This window comes from Schistocerca americana, chromosome 2 (assembly GCF_021461395.2).
Source record: "Schistocerca americana isolate TAMUIC-IGC-003095 chromosome 2, iqSchAmer2.1, whole genome shotgun sequence".
NCBI classification, from domain to species: Eukaryota; Metazoa; Arthropoda; class Insecta; order Orthoptera; family Acrididae; genus Schistocerca; species Schistocerca americana.
The window spans coordinates 394,689,663-394,710,038 of NC_060120.1; the positions used below are offsets into that span (position 1 = coordinate 394,689,663).

The 20,376-nt window shown below is 43.6% G+C and overlaps 1 protein-coding gene across 1 annotated transcript; it reads left to right on the forward strand.

The window, feature by feature from the left end:
• Positions 1-17,422: 17,422 nt before the first annotated feature.
• On the forward strand, positions 17,423-19,196 carry LOC124594998 (DNA excision repair protein ERCC-8-like). The gene has a single exon (XM_047133542.1). The coding sequence runs from the start codon at positions 17,772-17,774 to the stop codon at positions 18,996-18,998; it is 1,227 nt and encodes a 408-aa protein (XP_046989498.1). The 5' UTR covers positions 17,423-17,771; the 3' UTR covers positions 18,999-19,196.
• The last annotated feature ends 1,180 nt before the right edge of the window (positions 19,197-20,376 follow it).

A 20,376-nucleotide genomic window follows, 5' to 3' on the forward strand; every position in this document is an offset into this window, starting at 1 on the left:
TACCTCATGTGTTGTGGACAAGGTACAAAGCAAATCAGTAAACGCGACTACCGCTAAGCGCTGTTAAAATATATTGCCATCTGCTATGGCAGAGATTTGCACGAATTTATCGTGTAAACAAAATTCACAAACTAACATTAATCTAGGAACTTGCACGTAAGGCCTAGATTATAAAATGTGTACAATAATGCGAGAGGCAAAGTTTTGTCAAGTCGAGCCTGGCTCTGGAGGGCAAGTACGCAATGAGTGGGCAGACATGACATAGGGACTTACCTCAGATGAGACAGAAATACAATCGTATAGTCAAAAAATCTGATGGCAAGTACGACTCTAAGTGGAAAATGAAAAGAGATAATTAGTGCGAGAGACTGGTAAAATCCAGCACGAGCCAAAATCCAGTTCAGACTGAGTGAAATACATTAGTGTTTGTGAACTAATCGAAACAGTTACTTTAAGCAGTGTGAGAAACTGTGAAGGTGAAACTGTGATACGGACAGTGAAGTGCTAGTATTGAACGTTCAACAGCGGTGAAGACGCCAAACGCCAATATTACGCACGAAAAACTGTGAATTTGCTTATAAATGTGAACTGTTAACGTGAAGTGAACCCACAGTCAATATTTTTGGGACAGACTGTAATTTCAGTGAGTACAACAATGCGAGATTGGAATGCAATGCGTGGACTGTTGCAAAACAGCGACCGCAGAAACTGCGAATGTTTGTGCTAAGCTCGTATTGGGACACTCACCAGTGCCTGCGAGTGCGGCGAAAACATAAATAATTTTGTCAAGACAAAAACACGTGTAATGGAAACAGTATTGCATCAAAACTGCATTCACGGGAGAAGATCCATGTCATGTATTCTGCGGGACAGTGCTGGCTTGACACTCGGAAACTGGCGAAAACCTAACAACAACTGCCGCACTAATAAATGCTTCTTTCCCACTAGCATAACCATCTGCAGCGGGAGACAAATATTACGTTGGTTGTGTGTATGTTTCATGTACTACGTCGGAGATGCGTAGCAGAGCTGACTGCTGCCAACAAGCGCGGGGGGGCGGATATCATCCCACTCCGCCACGCCCGGCCGAGACAGAAACGCATCGCCAACCGTGCAGCCTATCAGCTGATTCTGACGTTCCGCGACGGCGAGAGACACGCTGGCGTCGAGCGGGCGTTGACCTCTCCGGAGCTGCCGCGACCGCCGAGCACCGAACACACCAACCGGCGCCATCGCGAGCTAAACGTCGCGGCGTAGATCACCAACGACACCGCAATCAATTGTTATAATGACCTCATTTCTTTGCATACTGCAACAAAAAAAATATTTGTAATGTATGCACATCCTGTACTCCAATGACATCCCAGAAACAATTAAGTGAAAGAGACCAAAGCAGTTAGTCTGTCGCTCCGCCAAGGTTTTCCCCAGGGCTTCCCTACGGCCACGCCAAATGGGGAGCGAACAGTTGACACCCCTGGGACTTCAAATATTCCGGACTAACTCGTGCTTGTATACCTTTGAACACTGCAAAAGTTGCAAACCTAAAAAGAAGCAGCCAAAATGAAACTAATTGTATTCTATGTCCTTTTGTACATGACTGTATACGTAACCAATTGTATATTATATTGTTATGTAGATAACTTCATCTGTATTACACTTTGTGTGCAACACACCTCAGTAATTACAACGGTTTAAAGATGTGATGTCACATATGTAGTCTGTGAAAGAAAAATCTGCGTGTGGACACTGTGGACATGAAAGAGGAAATATTTATGTCAAAAAAACACGAACATTTGTTATGACATAAACATTTCGGGGGGCAATATAGCGTCCCCAGTGCTATATTACGAAAAGACTTAAAAAACAGTACTTATAAAGAAGAGACATTTAAAAATTGAATAATATATTTTTATCATGTAGCCGTAAAATAATAATTTCTCTGGGTAGGTTTCGAGTGCAAGGAAATGTAAGAAAATCATCTAAAGAGACGACAAGATACGCTCTTTTGTTAATTTTTTAGTCGTTTCTCTTCCTCTCTTGTCTTAATTGTATATAGACGGACATCTTACGAGTGCTGGCAAATGTAAGCATATCTGTATGAGTTAATCATATAATATATTCATTTAATATTATTGTGCACTTTTAATTTGTAACAGGTGATCCCGATTTCATGTCCGCCTTCCTTGATTTAACCTGCATTCAAGTAACTTACAGTTCAACAATCGCAGCGGCCGATGCAGCCAACGACGCCATTACGTGGCGATATTAACTTATGAAAAATTAGCGGAAGCGAAATACTCGCCCGCTATTAACATATTAATTTTTCTCCACAGCCGCACGAAGTTGGAGAAATACGTAGCTTTAAGATTCTTATTTTCAGTACCATAGCCGAGAGCCAGAGCCAGGACTCCGACTACAATACAATGGTTAACGGAGGTAAGAAAAATACTCTCGCGCGTGTGTGGGCCGCAATTGTAATTAATAACTAAAGATTTCTTGCTTTAAAGTGAACTGACTAGCCGAGGAAATTAATATGAAAAGTTTATTACATTGTTCAGCTTATATGCTCATGTTTTAAGATGCAGCGAGTCTAACATTCATTAACGTAACAAATAATTTGAGATTAATATTGTTAAAAAGGAGAACTTCAGGAAAGCATTTAATCATAAATCAAAATTAAATGAAATATCATTTTTATTAAGGCCCACCACGTAAGTCGGCAACAATCAAAAAATAATAATAATAATAATATATTAAATTACGACGGCCGACGGACGCGAGACCCCTCCCTCCTCCCACCCATATACATGCTCACGATTTTCAGAGGGCAGAAGCTCTCGATAGTTTGAGTGTGGAGGTAGACCAAACATCAAGACTGGCATCAAAGTGTATGCTGAACCAAAATAAAGACATGAGGAAGAAAAAAATGGCGATCCCAACTCATCTTCATCAACAAACAAACGAGGTATCGAACCGGAACATCACTCAACCCAGGTGTAACAGATACTTATTCCTTACACAAACAGAGAAGTTCCATTTCAGAGACGGCAGTTCCGCTGTCGAAGATTAATTCAGTCGTAGTACAAGTATTGAGAGAAGCACAAATCACTCAGAGAGGAATTCTGATTCCTCAAAATGTGTCTACTGTCTGTTCAAAATGGCTCGGAGTACTATGGGACTTAATATCTATGGTCATCAGTCCTCTAGAACTTAGAACTACTTAAACCTAACTAACCTAAGGACAGCACACAACACCCATCCATCACGAGGCAGAGAAAATCCCTGACCCCGCTGGGAATCGAACCCGGGAACCCGGGCGTGGGAAGCGAGAACGCTACCGCACGACCACGAGATGCCGGCTGTCTACTGTCTGTGATCAAAATAAAACCAACAGAGATCAAGCTCAACACTGCTCGTCCTTTCTATGTGTTTGTCAAGGCAGTCAGTGGTAACGTTAGGAAATACTATTCCATGGCTTTGGAAAAATTATTACTCATCTCATACGCTGTAATTGAAAATATAATTCGGAACCTCAAGGCTGTTGGGAAGAGCAGAGTCCGCATTGATTTCGCTAAGGGACACTGCCTATGGTAGACGACAACCCTCTAGGTCAAAAAAAGAAAGAAAAAATGGTTCAAATGGCTCTGAGCACTATGGGACTCAACTGCTGAGGTCATTAGTCCCCTAGAACTTAGAACTAGTTAAACCTAACTAACCTAAGGACATCACAAACAGCCATGCCCGAGGCAGGATTCGAACCTGCGACCGTAGCGGTCTTGCGGTTCCAGACTGCAGCGCCTTTAACCGCACGGCCACTTCGGCCGGCAAAGAAAGAAAAATTAGCTTATACACTGAATCATAAAATTCACCACCAGGGACTTGTAAGAAATGTAGATGTTTATCTGTCAGAGCTGGAGCTGAAGGAAGCCATTAAGTCCTCAATTCCCATGACTCATGTACACAAAATGTTCAAAAGAATAAACTACTTGGGTACAGTAACTAACGGCCCTCGAAAAATATATGTTACCACATTCTCATATAGACATGCTTCCATTGTCTAAAGATATGGCCATTTAAGTAATCAAGTATATGTTACCACATTCTCATATAGACATGCTTACATTGTCTAAAGATATGGCCATTTAAGTAATCAATACCAGTCAGAGATACATTTGATAAATGTGGAGGTAGCCTTGAAGAGTCAATGTGCTCAAGACAAACTACATGCTGTATAAATTGCAAAGGCAATCACAAGTCACTGAGACAAAATTTGTCCAATATATCTAAAACAGCAAGACAGTACAAATGCATCACCTGTTCTCAACATTTCTTTCAAAGAAGCTGAAAAATACACTCCTGGAAATGGAAAAAAGAACACATTGACACCGGTGTGTCAGACCCACCATACTTGCTCCGGACACTGCGAGAGGGCTGTACAACCAATGATCACACGCACGGCACAGCGGACACACCAGGAACCGCGGTGTTGGCCGTCGAATGGCGCTAGCTGCGCAGCATTTGTGCACCGCCGCCGGCAGTGTCAGCCAGTTTGCCGTGGCATACGGAGCTCCATCGCAGTCTTTAACACTGGTAGCATGCCGCGACAGCGTGGACGTGAACCGTATGTGCAGTTGACGGACTTTGAGCGAGGGCGTATAGTGGGCATGCGGGAGGCCAGGTGGACGTACCGCCGAATTGCTCAACACGTGGGGCGTGAGGTCTCCACAGTACATCGATGTTGTCGCCAGTGGTCGGCGGAAGGTGCACGTGCCCGTCGACCTGGGACCGGACCGCAGCGACGCAAGGATGCACGCCAAGACCGTAGGATCGTACGCAGTGCCGTAGGGGACCGCACCGCCACTTCCCAGCAAATTAGGGACACTGTTGCTCCTGGGGTATCGGCGAGGACCATTCGCAACCGTCTCCATGAAGCTGGGCTACGGTCCCGCACACCGTTAGGCCGTCTTCCGCTCACGCCCCAACATCGTGCAGCCCGCCTCCAGTGGTGTCGCTACAGGCGTGAATGGAGGGACGAATGGAGACGTGTCGTCTTCAGTGATGAGAGTCGCTTCTGCCTTGGTGCCAATGATGGTCGTATGCGTGTTTGGCGCCGTGCAGGTGAGCGCCACAATCAGGACTGCATGCGACTGAGGCACACAGGGCCAACACCCGGCATCATGGTGTGGGGAGCGATCTCCTACACTGGCCGTACACCACTGGTGATCGTCGAGGGGACACTGAATAGTGCACGGTACATCCAAACCGCCATCGAACCCATCGTTCTACCATTCCTAGACCGGCAAGGGAACTTGCTGTTCCAACAGGACAATGCACGTCCGCATGTATCCCGTGCCACCCAACGTGCTCTAGAAGGTGTAAGTCAACTACCCTGGCCAGCAAGATCTCCGGATCTGTCCCCCATTGAGCATGTTTGGGACTGGATGAAGCGTCGTCTCACGCAGTCTGCACGTCCAGCACGAACGCTGGTCCAACTGAGGTGCCAGGTGGAAATGGCATGGCAAGCCGTTCCACAGGACTACATCCAGCATCTCTACGATCGTCTCCATGGGAGAATAGCAGCCTGCATTGCTGCGAAAGGTAGATATACACTGTACTAGTGCCGACATTGTGCATGCTCTGTTCCCTGTGTCTATGTGCCTGTGGTTCTGTCAGTGTGATCATGTGATGTATCTGACCCCAGGAATGTGTCAATAAAGTTTCCCCTTCCTGGGACAATGAATTCACGGTGTTCTTATTTCAATTTACGGGAGTGTATTTTAACCACAGACATGCCTCAGTGGCAGGAAACCAGGGTAAAAGTAAACTGGATTATTAGAAGGAATTTCCTCTACCACGAACTACACAGCACAGGTTCACAACCATCATCCACCCTAACAGACCTAAGCCTACAAAACCTATGCCGACTCCTATCCCCCCCTTTGTAAATGCAAGTTTACCTGCATCCCCCCCCCCATTATAGAGAATCCTTATGCTCCACATCATCACAATGGTGCTCCCAAGTTACCAGACACATGTGGACAACTTCCCAGAGGGAAGGACAAAAACTCTGCGTTCATTGATAAACTATTATCTGAAATATTAAATTTAATAACTCAGTTAACATCTTCCAAAACACACAATCTAGAGCAAGCAGAAATTTACAATATGATTTCCTCTGTTTTATCCAAGAAACGAAACATGGTTCAGAACAAGAAAGAAGCATCTTCTCACTTCGGGATGGCCTTTAATATATTACAATGGAATGCTGGGTCAGCAATTTCGAACAGGGAAATACTGGAAAAAGAACAAGTTAAACAAAATATCTCTATTGTGACTCTACACGAAATGTGGTTCAAACCGCAAACGCCAGTTCTTTTCAAACGACATAATTTAGTAAGGTCAGACAGAAAAGATGGTAAAGGAGGAGCAGCGTTCTTAGTTAAGGACACCTTTAGTTACAATGTGATACATTGAAACTTAAATAATTTAACATTTCAAGTAGCAGCTGCGGAAAGAGAAACACTGAAAACTTCTGTATTGAATTCATATATACAGCACCCCAGACTGTAACCAACAGCAATATGCGGCAACAACTGTTTATTCAGTTTCATCCACCCTTCCTTATCTGTAGGGATTTTAACTCTCATCCCAGTGCTTGAGGCAATGCTGTCAACGATCCAGAAGGTTGTCGCCTCTTCAGTACAGTAGAGGATCTAGACTTGGTCATTTTGAATAACAGATCTCCAAAAGTGTTTCCTTCCCTTTATAGACGACCATCTGCAGTGGGCTTGAGTCATGTGTCGCCGGATTTTCACAAAGTTCCTAAGTGGTAGACCTTAAGGTATTCGATTGGGTTAGACCATTACCTCATTAAAACAGTAGTGTACTTCGATATATAAGTTAGAGAAGGAGGTGTTACTTAAACAGCCCTTGCAAAATAAAGGATGCCTGCTGGAAAACATATCAACAAACTAAGCAGGAAGTAATCTGCAACTGTATCTAGTATGGACACCACAGAAAGCCTACACAGCTCTTATGGCAGCCATTGATCCATTGGGTTGCAATGCAATTCCCGAGAGGAAAAAAGAATTTTCTCTGATAAACCACAAATTTTTTAGTGGGTTGCTGAATGTTCCAAAGCTGTGGCTAAAAAAAGATGAGCACTAACTGAATGTTGTAGGGAACAGACAGTGCATAGATTCCTGGAGTTCAAAATAATTGATGCAAACACCAGGAGATTCTCAAAGGAAAAGAAAAAGTTGACTTAGATCAACTATTGTTATGGACTGAATAAGCACCCTAACATATCATAAATGCGGAAGACAATTGGCTTTCTAAAACACCTTCTTGCAGTTGGATCTTTGGTGGTGGAACCTTTATGATTAGAAGGCTTTGTGTCATAAGTAATTCCTCCATCTTATTCTGAAGCCACCGTGGCTATTCCACAGGAAATGGATCTTAATCGTCTTCTATTAACCTCATTCTCCAGACATGAGTTGGAGGTGGCTTTGAAAAATTCTACAAATACTGCTCCAGGAATTGACTACTTCCACTATGGGATGATAGAAAACAGATAGAATGGTCTTCTTCTTTGGATATTCAATGAAAAATGGGGAAGAGGAGAGCTTATGGAAGAATGTACTATGCAGATGACTATGACTATACTGAAACTAGGGGAAGATCCCAAAAATCACACCTCTTACAGGCCAGTTGCTTTGTCTTCTTTTGTGGGGAAAACTCTTGAAAGACTCGTCAAAAACTGTCTTGGGCTTGGCTGGTAACCTTGATCCCAGTTTAGCTTCATCAAGGGCAGAGGAACGTTGGACAACTTAACAATGTTGAGCAGTGACATTCTATCTGTTTTTCATGAAAAGAAGTTTTTAATATCATTATTCTTAGATGTGACATCAGCTTATGATAAAGTTCCGGTCTGAACTGAACTGGTCTTCCTATGAGTATGTATAGCATTAATGCTTTCCTTGAGGAGAGATCAGTCTGTGTAAAATACCAGAACTACTTTTGGGGATCTATGATTCATTCCAGTGGCTTAACGCAGGGAGCTACCCTTAGCCCTTTACTCTGGGAACCTAGAAAATATTATTCCTCCTAACTTTTATACTGTCCAGTATGCAGAAGATGTATGTCTATACTCATCTGACGAAGGATTCCACAGTTAGCAATCTGACAGAGGCAGTTTTATATATGGATGATTGGTTACAGGCTAATGACCTAGAAATCTATTTTTCAGAGTCCTCGATTATTATATTTTCAAGACATCAAGTGTACTATAACGAAATTCACTCAAGGAGCTATACATTCCCTGTCAAAACTTCAGCCAAGTTTTTGGGAATGTGGTTTGATTCCATACTCAGTTGGATTCCTCACATTCAGTCCATTATTGATATTTGCCTTCTAGTCATGAACATCAGATCTTTAAGTAGAGTATGGTGGGGTGTGAACCCTAATGTCCTATTGACCTTATATTAACATTAATTAGGAGTAGGGTTCAGTATGGTTGTACAGTATATTGGAATGTCAGAATCAAGTATCTCCGTAAGTTATAGACATTTCAATATAGCTGCGTCTGGATTGTTTAGGAACCATGTGATCAACTCCTACCAATGCGCTCTTAGTAGATGCACTGGCAATGACTTCACATTTTCGGCACCAATGGCTCGCTAACAAGTCAATAATGGAAAGTTTAGCACTCACATCTCACCTGGTAATCAGTAAATGTGATGGGCTACACACTATTTTCATCTGAATTCTGTCAGACATAGGGAATATAAAAATGAAAAAGCTGGCATACTATGCTTACTTTCACTCCATAGTGTCATATGGGATTATTTTTTGGGCTAATTGATCAAGCCAAGATGAAGTTTTCCGGGCACAAAAAGTGCAATAAGAGTTATACATGATATAAACTCAAGATCATCCGGCAGAAGCCTGCTTCCTATTATATTTATTCCTTAATGAAATTTGTCATTAAAAATATATTATTTTTTTAAACCAGCAGCTCAGTTCATGGAATCAGTACTAGAAATAAGAATAATCTTGACAAGGATTTAAAGTCACTTACTCTTGCACAAAAAGGTGTGCATCATTCAGGAACACACATTTTCAATAACTTGCCAGCAGCCATAAAAAGTTTAACAACCAATGAAATTCAGTTTAAGAGAAGCCTAAAAGATTTATTGGTGGCCAACTTCTTATACACCATTGATGAATTTCTCAGTAGAACCAACTAATTTGTTCATTGTAAATAAGTATTATAGTAGTTCTATTATATGTTTATTACCTTATAAATAAAAAAACATTTTTTTAATTTTAAATTCAGTGGATTAATGCGACCATAGTAAATGAGTTTTGTAAAATAATCCTTTCATATAGTATTCATTTAAAAAAAAAGACAATCATTCCGCTTGGGACCTGTGGAAGCTACATTAGCTTATTTGTTTTAGTTGTAAATATTTATCATGTATATTGTTTTCTGGCATGTTCTACATCCTGTAGGACCTCTCTAGGGATCAATTGGAATGAAAGTAAAAAGAAAGAACTATTTTGATCAACATAGTCTAATACCATCCACCAGGTTTTTTAGAAGTTTGCTCTCATTGTAAAACCTCACCACAACTATTATAAGATCAAAAAAACTTCCTATGTATGAATGGCCTTTTCGAGTGTGTTCACCTCCCACTCCAGCGCTTTACTTGTAATTTGGTGACTGCTATAACAGCAACCATAATGCAATAACAAGCGCGTACCTCCATGAAACATGGAGCGACACTCTCCAAACCTACACTGATGGATCACAAATTGTGGCAGAAGGTAAGGTTGAGTGTGCTACCTTATGTTCACAAATGGGTCACTAAGAACAACACACGTTTCCCTAACAACTTCTTCTTATCTGGCGGAAGCACTAGCAATCATGAAGGCCATCAGATTCTTGGTAACACAGAATTACAAAAGGATCCTAATTATCTCAGACTCAAAGAGCATTCTGGCTGCCATAGAGAGCAGAAATTGCGACAAGTACAGTAGTAAACTGGTCATAGACATATGCCAGGAAATAACAGTATGCTCTCGACATAAGAAGTATATTTTTATCCTGAGGATTAAAGCTCATAAGGGTATTTTATATGATGAAACTCAGGACTATCTGGTCAAGGAAGCTGCAATGTCTGGAACCTTCTTGAATATTCAGTTACCTTATTTGGACCTTTTGTCTCACATAAAAATGGAAATCAGAACCCAGTGCGAAGGGGAATGGCAACCATCTGCACCTAAAGGCAAGTATTATAAATGGATGCAGTCCCACTTACTAAGATTATCTTGGTTTCACAATATGCCTGTACACATAAGAGCGATCTCTACAATTAAAAGAATGAGTCTGTAGCGTCTCTGGTCCAGAGCGCCCTATCTTTGCGACTTTGCTTCTTTGGACTGCTTTGTTCCAGTGTTAGCTTTCGGCACGTTGCATGTTCAACTGCTACGTTTGTTCCATACAAGTGATTAATAAATGTGTATTGAATGCTTAGTGTGTGTTATCTCTCAACTAATCCTAAGTGATAACCACAGCAGTGACCCCGACACCATCATCGTCTCATCACGAATTACTTTTTGCTTGTTTTCGTCATTTATGAACTTTGTGTGCCAGCCCACATTGTTTCCGCCACAATGGATCTACCAGTATCTTTCAGTGCAAGTGTAATGGGCCCCATTAACTATGCCGCTTGTGACCACGAGTGGACAAGTGTACCTACTTCGAATTTGGTTAAAAGTGAACAATTATTTACGCCCGGACGTGCCAGCAGCCAATTAACCTTACCCGGTTCAACATGGCCCATGCCTAGTGTGGCAGCACAACAGCAGCCACAACATGGACAGTGCCTGCCACCTAATCACAATGTGGCTGACCTTCCAGTAAAAGACATTGTGGTTTATCCTTCATGTACATCGTTACCTTCGGAATGGCTTGACCTACTGACAGAGTTCCAGAACTGTGACTTGAACATTTATATGCATAGGGTAGCACATTCTAATATACATGGTGTGGCAGCAGCCCCACACGCCATCTTGGCGACGCCGATCGCCTCGACCGTGTCGTTTTCCAAGGCCATCGTACCATTACCATGGTTGCACCACGACCGCATTCCACTCGGCTTCGTAATGGCGCCGGCCATTTCACCCTCGCTGGTTACTGGGTCAGCCTCCCCTTGGCTCCACCGTGACCACTCCCCACTCACTGCTGCAATGGCACTGGCCGTTATACCCATGCCACGTACTTCATCGAGCTTGCAGATTTGACACACTGTGACGACTTATACACTCGCTCACTCCTCACCATGTGCTGCATGCAGCCACCACCCCACACAAACCTCAGGCGACGCACCGTTCACCACTACCGCACATCTGGCATTGCAGGCATCCTGCTCTGCCCGCACTGATCCCCATCTGCTGGTGCTGCCTCAACATGTATTACCTGGCAGGTTCCCTAAGCTACTTGCATTACAAAAACACAATCCAAGAGCTTGGTTCGCATTAGTAGAGCACCTACTGGACATCCATGGCATTTTGGATGATGACACCCGTTTTGTCTGCCTGGTGAGCCACCACACATACAGAGGTCATCAGCGACTTGCTTCTCTCACCACCCATCTCCCACAAGTTGGCTGGCTCTGAGCACTATGGGACTTAACATCTATGGTCATCAGTCCTCTAGAACTTAGAACTACTTAAACCTAACTAACCTAAGGACAGCACACAACACCCAGCCATCACGAGGCAGAGAAAATCCCTGACCCCGCCAGGAATCGAACCCGGGAACCCGGGCGTGGGAACCGAGAACGCTACCGCACGACCACGAGATGCGGGCTCTCCCACAAGTATTCAACGGCCAAAGCACTGCTTATCAAGCGAATTTCCCCTCCTCCAGTGGAGGTTATGCATCACATTATTCACGAGGAACATCTCGATGACCATACCCCTTTGCAGCTTTGGCGGCGCCTACGTGCATTAATCGACGATAAAGCTTTACCTGATGCCGCACTTTAGACGTTGTGGATGGTCAAAATGCCTTCGGATTTGCAACTTCATCTACTGTCTCACATTACTGATTCACTCGAGGTTCAGTTACACATGGCGGATAAGGCTTACACTATCATTTGTCACCGCCACCGCCTGTCACGAACGTCTTCTCCATCATCCACAGTCGGCACACTCTCGCCTCCGGTTCCGCGCCCTGTCGACAGAGGCCAGCAGACTCTCCTCGGCTGCCTGTCAGGAGCTGCCACTTAGTGGCCTACAGGACATACTGCCAATGGGCTCCTGACAGCAGTTATCTGCGACCCCCTCCCGTACCGCACTGCCACACCAACCGGCCGACCTGCTGTGCTGGTTCCACGCTACTTATGGGGACGCCACCCACAACTGCCGCGCGCCTTGCGCCTACCCAAACGAGACCGATGGGCACGTTTAGGTGCCACGTCCCGCCACGTACCTTCATGGCGCCTATCGTCCGACGCTGCACCATCTGCTTTAGTGATGAGACGCCTCTATGCCACAGACATATCGGTGAGCGTCCGTTTTCTCGTCGACACTGGCGCCAACGTTAGCGTAATCGCGGCCAAGCACACTGACGACACGCTATCCGCGTCTACCTTTGCCTTGATCGCCGCCGATCGTTCTCCCATTGTGGTCCATGGCTCCATCAAGATGTCACTTCACCTACCACTGTTTCACACCTTCCCTTGGACCTTCCACGCTGCCGACGTGGATGAATCTGTGATCGGGTTGGATTTTCTACACAATTACGAACTTTCATCAGACCAGAAGGCCGCCACGATCTGCCAAGCATCTTGCTCTACAGTTCGATGTTCACATGAGTTCAGCATGACTTCACTGTCCCCCTCCTTGGCTATTCTTTCCACATGTGTGTTCCTGGCCGAGCGCAGAACAACACAGCTCTCTGATCTGTTGCAGGTGCGCTCGACGAACTCCACACACAGAACGAGACCTTATGCACATGAATCGCCTCTGCCTCTGCCGAATTGTCACATCCATGGCATACCATACATTGCCTATCTGCAGCCCCACAGTGAGATGGACCATCACACGCCTCTACAGCTTCTTCTCACCAATATGCTCCTGTGTCGAGCATTCCATTGCCTGCTGGTTTTTTCACACCGCTACAGACCAATCTACAAGATGCACCTGCATGCGCACCTCCAGATTCTTTGCGCCGCTTCGCTCCTGCATCACGCCTTCTATCGCCGACTACAGCTAATTCCCCGCCTAAGCCGCCCCAGTTCACCAAGGTCAGTGAACCGACGTTGCCTGTGGATACACTCTTGATCCTTCTTGTTGACCCTCCTACTCGAGTATTGGCCATCAGTAATGGCACTTGTCATAGGATTCGCACCACCGCCAGTCCGCCAGTCAACACTTCTGTACACCAAGGAGATCATTCAGGGTCTGTTGGCTGCAGGCGTGCTCCACCCTTCCAATAGCAACTGGTCTTTACCTATTCACCTTGTTCCCAAAAAGGATGGCACCTTACACATGTGCGGGGACTGCAGGTCCCTTAATGCTTGCACCATTATCGATAACTATCCCATTCCATATTTCCAGGATTTCACCCAATTACCCCATGGTTCTACCTTTTTCTACGTTTTAGTTTGTTTGAAGGCATATCATCAGATTCCCATGCATCCACTGGATATTACGAAGACAGCCATCATCACACTCTTTGGCCTATTTGAAAACTGTTACATGCCTTATGGATTGACAAATGCTGTGTAGACGTGGCAGTGGTTCATTGAATCCACTTTGCTCCTTCCTCCATTTGTCTGTGCTTACTTCGATGATATACTTATCTTTGCCTCGTCTGCTGAGGAGCAACAAGTTCACCTCGATGCAGTCCATTCGGCCCTCACTGCCAATGGCGTGGTGATCAACCACGATAAATCTCAACTGTGTTCCACATCCGTTACCTTCCTCGGCCATTTTGTCTCTGCCGACGGCCTCAGACCGACGAGTTCTCGTGTAGAAATCACACTCAGCTCCATCATTTTCTGGGTATGGCAAACTTTTACCGCCACCATATTCCTCAAGCTGCCTCCATCCAAATGGCTCTCACTGACACCCTCTCCGGCAAAAACACCGCTGGAAAATGGAAGTCAGAGTGGACCAAGTGTCTCGATCACAACTGATGCCAGTGACTCAGCTGTGGGTGCTGTTTTACAACAACATACCGCTTACTCCACCCAACCCTCCACTTGTTTTCCAAGAAACTGTCTAAGAGCCAGTGCAAGTGGTCAGCTTTCGACCAAGAGCTTCTCACTGTGTACGAGGCGATTAAACATTTCCATAGTGACCTCAAGGGCGACCCTTCACGATCTATACAGATCACAAGCAACTCGAGGGCGCTGTTCGTAAGCCAGCTAAGAACCTTCTGCCGAGGTGCTACATCTGTCAGCAATCTTCCGACGCATGCTATATCCGTGATGCAGAGAACATTTTGGCATCTGCGTGCTAACTGCACCACTGAATCTGGAGGAGCTCGCCTGACTACAAGCTGACAACAATGATACATAGCGAATAATATCAGACAACGACTCATTGCTTTCTGTCCAGCCCCATATACTACCTGGTTCGACGATCCTTGTCCTTTGTGGGACCTCTATGGGCACACTCCGTCCCTGGTCCTTGCCACCCTTCATCATAGAGTCTTTACTGCCTTTCACAGCTTAGCTCATTACAGAGCACATCATCTGGCCTGGCATGAAGCACGACTGTCGCACTTGGAGCTGTGTGTGCGTCCCGTGCCGGTGCAGCAACGTTGGCAGGCATGCTCAACCTCCATTGGGCAAGTTTGACATTCTGAATGGGTGTTTGTGGCACGTCCATATCGTCCAACAGAGATCAAGCTCAACACTGCTCGTCCTTTCTATGTGTTTGTCAAGGCAATCAATGGTAATGTTAGGAAATACTATTCCATGGCTTTGGAAAAATTATTACTCATCTCATACGCTGTAATTGAAAATATAATTTGGAATCCCAAGGCTGTTGGGAAGAGCAGAGTCCGCATTGATTTCGATAAGGGACACTGCCAATAAACTGGTAGACGACAACCCTCTAGGTCAAAAAAAAAAGAAAGAAAAAGTTGCTTATACACTGAATCATAAAAGTCACCACCAGGGACTTATAAGATATGTAGATGTTTATCTGTCAGAGCTGGAGATGAAGGAAGCCATTAAGCCCTCAATTTCCGTGACTCATGTACACAGAATGTTCAAAAGAATAAACTACTAGGGTACAGTAAGTAACGGCCCTCGAAAAACATACGTTACCACGTTCTCATATAGAACCAAGGGTTACAGATACATCTTATCGATCATCGACCATTTGACCCACTGGGTCAAGGCAGTCCCCCTTACTGACATCACAGCCGAGACCGTCGCCCGCTCCTTTGTCTCGGTGTGGGTTGCTCACTTTGGCTGTTCTCTGTCTCTCACAACCGACCAGGGACAGCAGTTTGAGTCCCCCCTCTTCGCACGCCTCTGCGAACTCTGTGGCGTTGCCAAATTTCATACCACAGCCTATCACCCACAGGCGAATGGCCTATTCGAGCAGTGGCACCACACACTCAAGGCCACCTAATGTGCCATGGAGGCCTATGGTCAGAAGCCCTTCTGTAGGTCCTGCTAGGTATTCGCTAGGCCCATAAAGAAGATTATAACGCTTCACTCGCTGAGGTTCTATAAGGCGAGCCTCTTCTTCTAACTGCCAAGTTCGTCAAGATTAGGTATGCACACACATCGCACACCACCGCACCACCTTGCCCTGCCCCCACACCACCCCGACCACACACCATCCTGTACATGTTCATCCACAAGGACCTAGCTATGTGCGATTTTGTTATGCTGTGGGGCGACACTGTGCGAGCAGCCCTGCAGCTGCCTTATTTGGGCCCTCACTGCATGCTACATTGTGGTATGAACACGTTTGTCGTCCACCTCCACAGACGGCCACAGTCAGTGTCTGCTAATTGGCTGAAACTGGCTTGGTCTCTCAACGATCTACCTCTCGACACAGCCACCCTGCCTTCGGCTGATTCGTCTCTGCCCCTCCAGCTGTTGGATCCATAGCAGTGCTGCACCACTGGCAGTGATGCCCCCACTTCCCACACCAGCCATCGCCTACAACCGCCTCGTTGGCACCAAGACTACGAATTCGTGTAATGAATCTTCCCTCTGCCCTGCTCCGCACTACTGGGGGGGGGGGGGGGGGGGGGCGCCTGTGGCGTCTCTGACACAGAGCACCCTATCTTTGTGACTTTGCTTCTTTGGACTGCTTTGTTCTAGTGTTAACTTTTGGCACATTACATGTTTAACTGCTATATTTGTTACATACAAGTGATTAATAAATGTGTATTGAATACTTAGTGTGTTATCTCTCAACTAATCCTGTGTGATAACCACAAGTTTCAATTAAAGAAGCATTCCTGCTCATTTGTTCTGCCTTCATCTTTGGACTTCAGACACTTGTGACTGCAACGACTCAGATGTGCAGACGATAATCATCTCATCTTTGCTTGTCAAAAGAATGATCAACATAGGAAAAAAATTCCCCTGAGCTGGGACATTCTGGGATTCCATTCCCTTTCAGTATTATTAGTCTACTAATAACCAATAATCATGCATTGCTTTGATGTCTCGTAAGACTCATTTTAAGGATTTATATGAAAATTTGGCCAACGATATACAAAAACAGTATAATGACCATTTTTCCTATGGAACTAATTACAAGCGAAATGTATTTTCTAAAGTGTCTGGGTTTATTAGAACGCTGCATAGAAGATAGGCTTGTATCATAGCTGCTGCACTTATCCGTAGCTAAATAGTGTTTACTGTTGAAACCCAAATAAAATAAATAAAAAATCATAATTAACATATTATTTTTCAAAATATGTATCATTTACCATGATAGTGACTGTTATAAGACAGTTCTCTAATGAGGTAATATGAACGTCACATTATTCTACGAGGACTTGACAATGGTGATAAACGCTGCTGGCTCTAAAGAAGAAAAAATTGGGTGAAAAATACAGTTATTTATAACTTTATGAATTACGTAAGAAAAAAAACACATTGTATGAGGAATATAGGCTCTATTTAACCCTTTCTTTGGTCATTAATAATATTTATCGTTGTTTACTTCTCAGTTCCAATAGTATACTCTGTCTTTTCGTATCACCGATGGTAACTCATAACTTCACTTCCAACATTCGGTAACTGGCTAAGTGTAAGCGACTTGACGTGACGTGACTGACAGTAAGCGACTTGACGTGACGTGACTGACAGTGTGAACACACCCTGTTCATGACGGTGCTGTGACGTGATATGACGTGACGGTCAAAGTGAATTCGTCTTTGTGCAGAACCATATAATTTGTTGACAACTCTAGAGGCAACATAAAACTTGCATGTTGCGCTCAACTTTTAGCAAAGATATGCGAAAGCTTTGTATGTCTACAAAGATCATAGGTTATGCAGATATCTCTGTGGGTTTTCAGTCAGCTGTTTGTGTCAGAGCATGAAGAGTTTAATCTGTTTATATAGTGTTTGATACGTGAATCGTGAAGTTTTGTTATGATGTGGAGAAGTTAGTGACGGACTTACACAGTGGTTGAAAGAAGATTTTTTTTTTCATTAGTTGAGTTGAAGTTGTATTCGTATCCGTTTTGTGTGAAATGTGAAAGGATTCGTAGTAATGATTCGATTTCTGGAAGATGTGAGGACGGGTATTGTAGACCCTAAATCTTTTGTGTCTGTTGAAACCACCAAGAGGTCGTACAATCTCCAACTCAGCAGGCACCGGGACGTAGAAAATGCCCATACAGCAGGTGTCAATTCCCTAGATGTCGATGCTGTACAGGGCAAGTACCTTATATCAGGATCGGCCGATGGGACAATTCATTTTTACGATTTGTTTAATTATAGTGGCTTACCACACTTCACTTCAAAGTTGGTGTACAAAATTAGCAGAAAGAACAAAAATGCCCATAAACATAGTATAGAATGTGTTCAGTGGTATCCATTCGACGCTGGAATATTTCTGACCAGTGGTATGGACAAGCAGCTCAAAGTATGGGATACCAGTTGTATGACTCCGGCGGATTTATTTCGTTTTGAAGGCAAGGTCTTTCAGCACCATATGTCGTCCGTGGGCTCCGGCACGAAGCTCATTGCAGTGGCAACGTCCATCAATCAGGCGATACTTGTTGATTTAGTTTCTGGTTCATACACCCATGAATTAAGGGGACATACAAGTGCAATACTGAGCTGCCGCTGGTCTCCAAGAGAAGAACATGTTTTAGCTACAGCGAGCTGTGATAACAAGATCATTTTATGGGATGTACGAGCAGCGAAAAGCTGTTTGATGGTATTGGATCAACATAATGGTAAAGGGCGATCAAGCAAAGAAAACTCAGATACTCATACAGCACATGATGGTTACGTCAATGGTTTGTGTTTCACATCAGATGGACTTTTTCTTTTGTCTCTGGGTACTGACAACAAAATGCGTCTGTGGAATACATATAATGGCAAAAATGAAAGAGTTAATTTTGGATCAATTTCAAGTGAAACCAAGAAGTGTGTCCAGTTTGATGTTGCCAAAATTTCAAATCCTCGACTGGTCTATGTCCCATCAGACGGCAATATTTTTGTGTATGAGATAGAAACAGGTGTGAAAGTGAGCACATTATCTGGCCATTACAATTGTGTGAACTGTTGTGTTTATCATCCGCATTTCCATGAACTGTATAGTGGAGGTAATGATAGAAATGTTCTGATCTGGACTGCAGATCATTGTCAGGATTCAGCATATGACGAGTACCTGAAATCACAGAACAGTAAGACTGATTCTTCTGACAGGCGAAGAATAATACCTCATAGGAATGTCACTGTGGATACGTGGAGCAGTGATGAAGATTAATCAGTTAGCTACAAGAAACAAACACTTGGTAAATGTAAGGTACATAAAACAGAATTATAGTAGCACCTGGAGTTTTAGTCACATGCATGTATACGTTTATGTTCATATCTCTAAAAAAGAGATGAATGGCTGTGATGAAGTATTTGAATGCCCTCTTTTTTTTTTAAAAAAAAAAAAAAAAAGAAGAAAACATTGTATTCCTTATTGAATGCTTTGTATTTATGTTTTATACATATATTATTAATTAATTAATTTACCTTGCAAAAATTGTACAAGACATATTTATTGAAGCTTAGTAAAATTTTCATATACCTATTATCTGTGTTGTTTACTGCAGAGGTAGTCAGATTTCCTATGGACTTTTGTGTAAATATTCTGGAGATATGTGAGAAACTATATTGTACAAAGTGGATGCATTTCTATGTTGCAATATCCATCGCAAATTTTTGCAAGTGAAGTGATTATTTTTATTTGCTAATTAAGGTGCCATGATACTCGATGTTGGTCTGTGTCATTTGTAACTAATTAGTTGTCAAAAATTATATTAATAGAATACTAATGAGAAAGTTTTGGTATTTTCCAAAACAAAATGAGTCTGTAAAGGTCATATGTGACTGTGTCCCTCCTCAAAATCTTAGTTGTGGTGGCAGGCTGAGTGGCAGCATAGTCAGAGCTCTTCTTTGGATTGGAAGGTGACAGTTTGGTTGTAAGCTGGCAAAGCCAATGAATGTGTACAAAATTGTGGTGGTGGTAACAGGTTGATGTTTAGCATATCATGATGTCCATATTAAACATACAGCTACTTTCCTTTAAAACACTAAAACTAACATGTAAATTCAAAATATCTATTACATAGTAGATAATTCTCCAGCAAGTATTTTGTGGCCTGTTATGTATCATGTGTGCTGTACATCAACTTCAAAATAAAGAGTCCACTGCAAGAGTCAGTAACGTTTATGAGTAAAAGTTACTTAGTGGAGTCATCTCCCTCCTCTCTCCCCCCCCCCCTTTTCACTTTTTGCAGTCTATTTATAGTACATGGGGAAGAGTTATGTTGCACATCCCCTCACTCTTGCATTTTTTGTAGTTTATGTAGACCTACGAGGGCCTACATCCGATACAGCTTTTCCAAATTTATCTTGCAGTTTTAGTATTTATAGTGAAAAATGCATTAAATATGACACAAGTGTAGACACTGGGCTACATGACAGATCCATCTGTCCCACAAGCTTTATTGTGAATTCACATTTGTTGACTTCTCTAACTCGCAACTGACTGATCACCTTTCAGCCTAACATAGACCCAAGATAGGCTAGTGATTAATCTGTAGCACTTATCACGCTGAAGCATTTCTGCTACTGTCAACAGCAAATCATGG

What these genes read in the sequence shown, in the direction of transcription:
- LOC124594998 (XM_047133542.1), top strand. Translation starts at nt 17,772, where the DNA reads ATGATTCGATTTCTGGAAGATGTGAGGACGGGTATTGTAGACCCTAAA.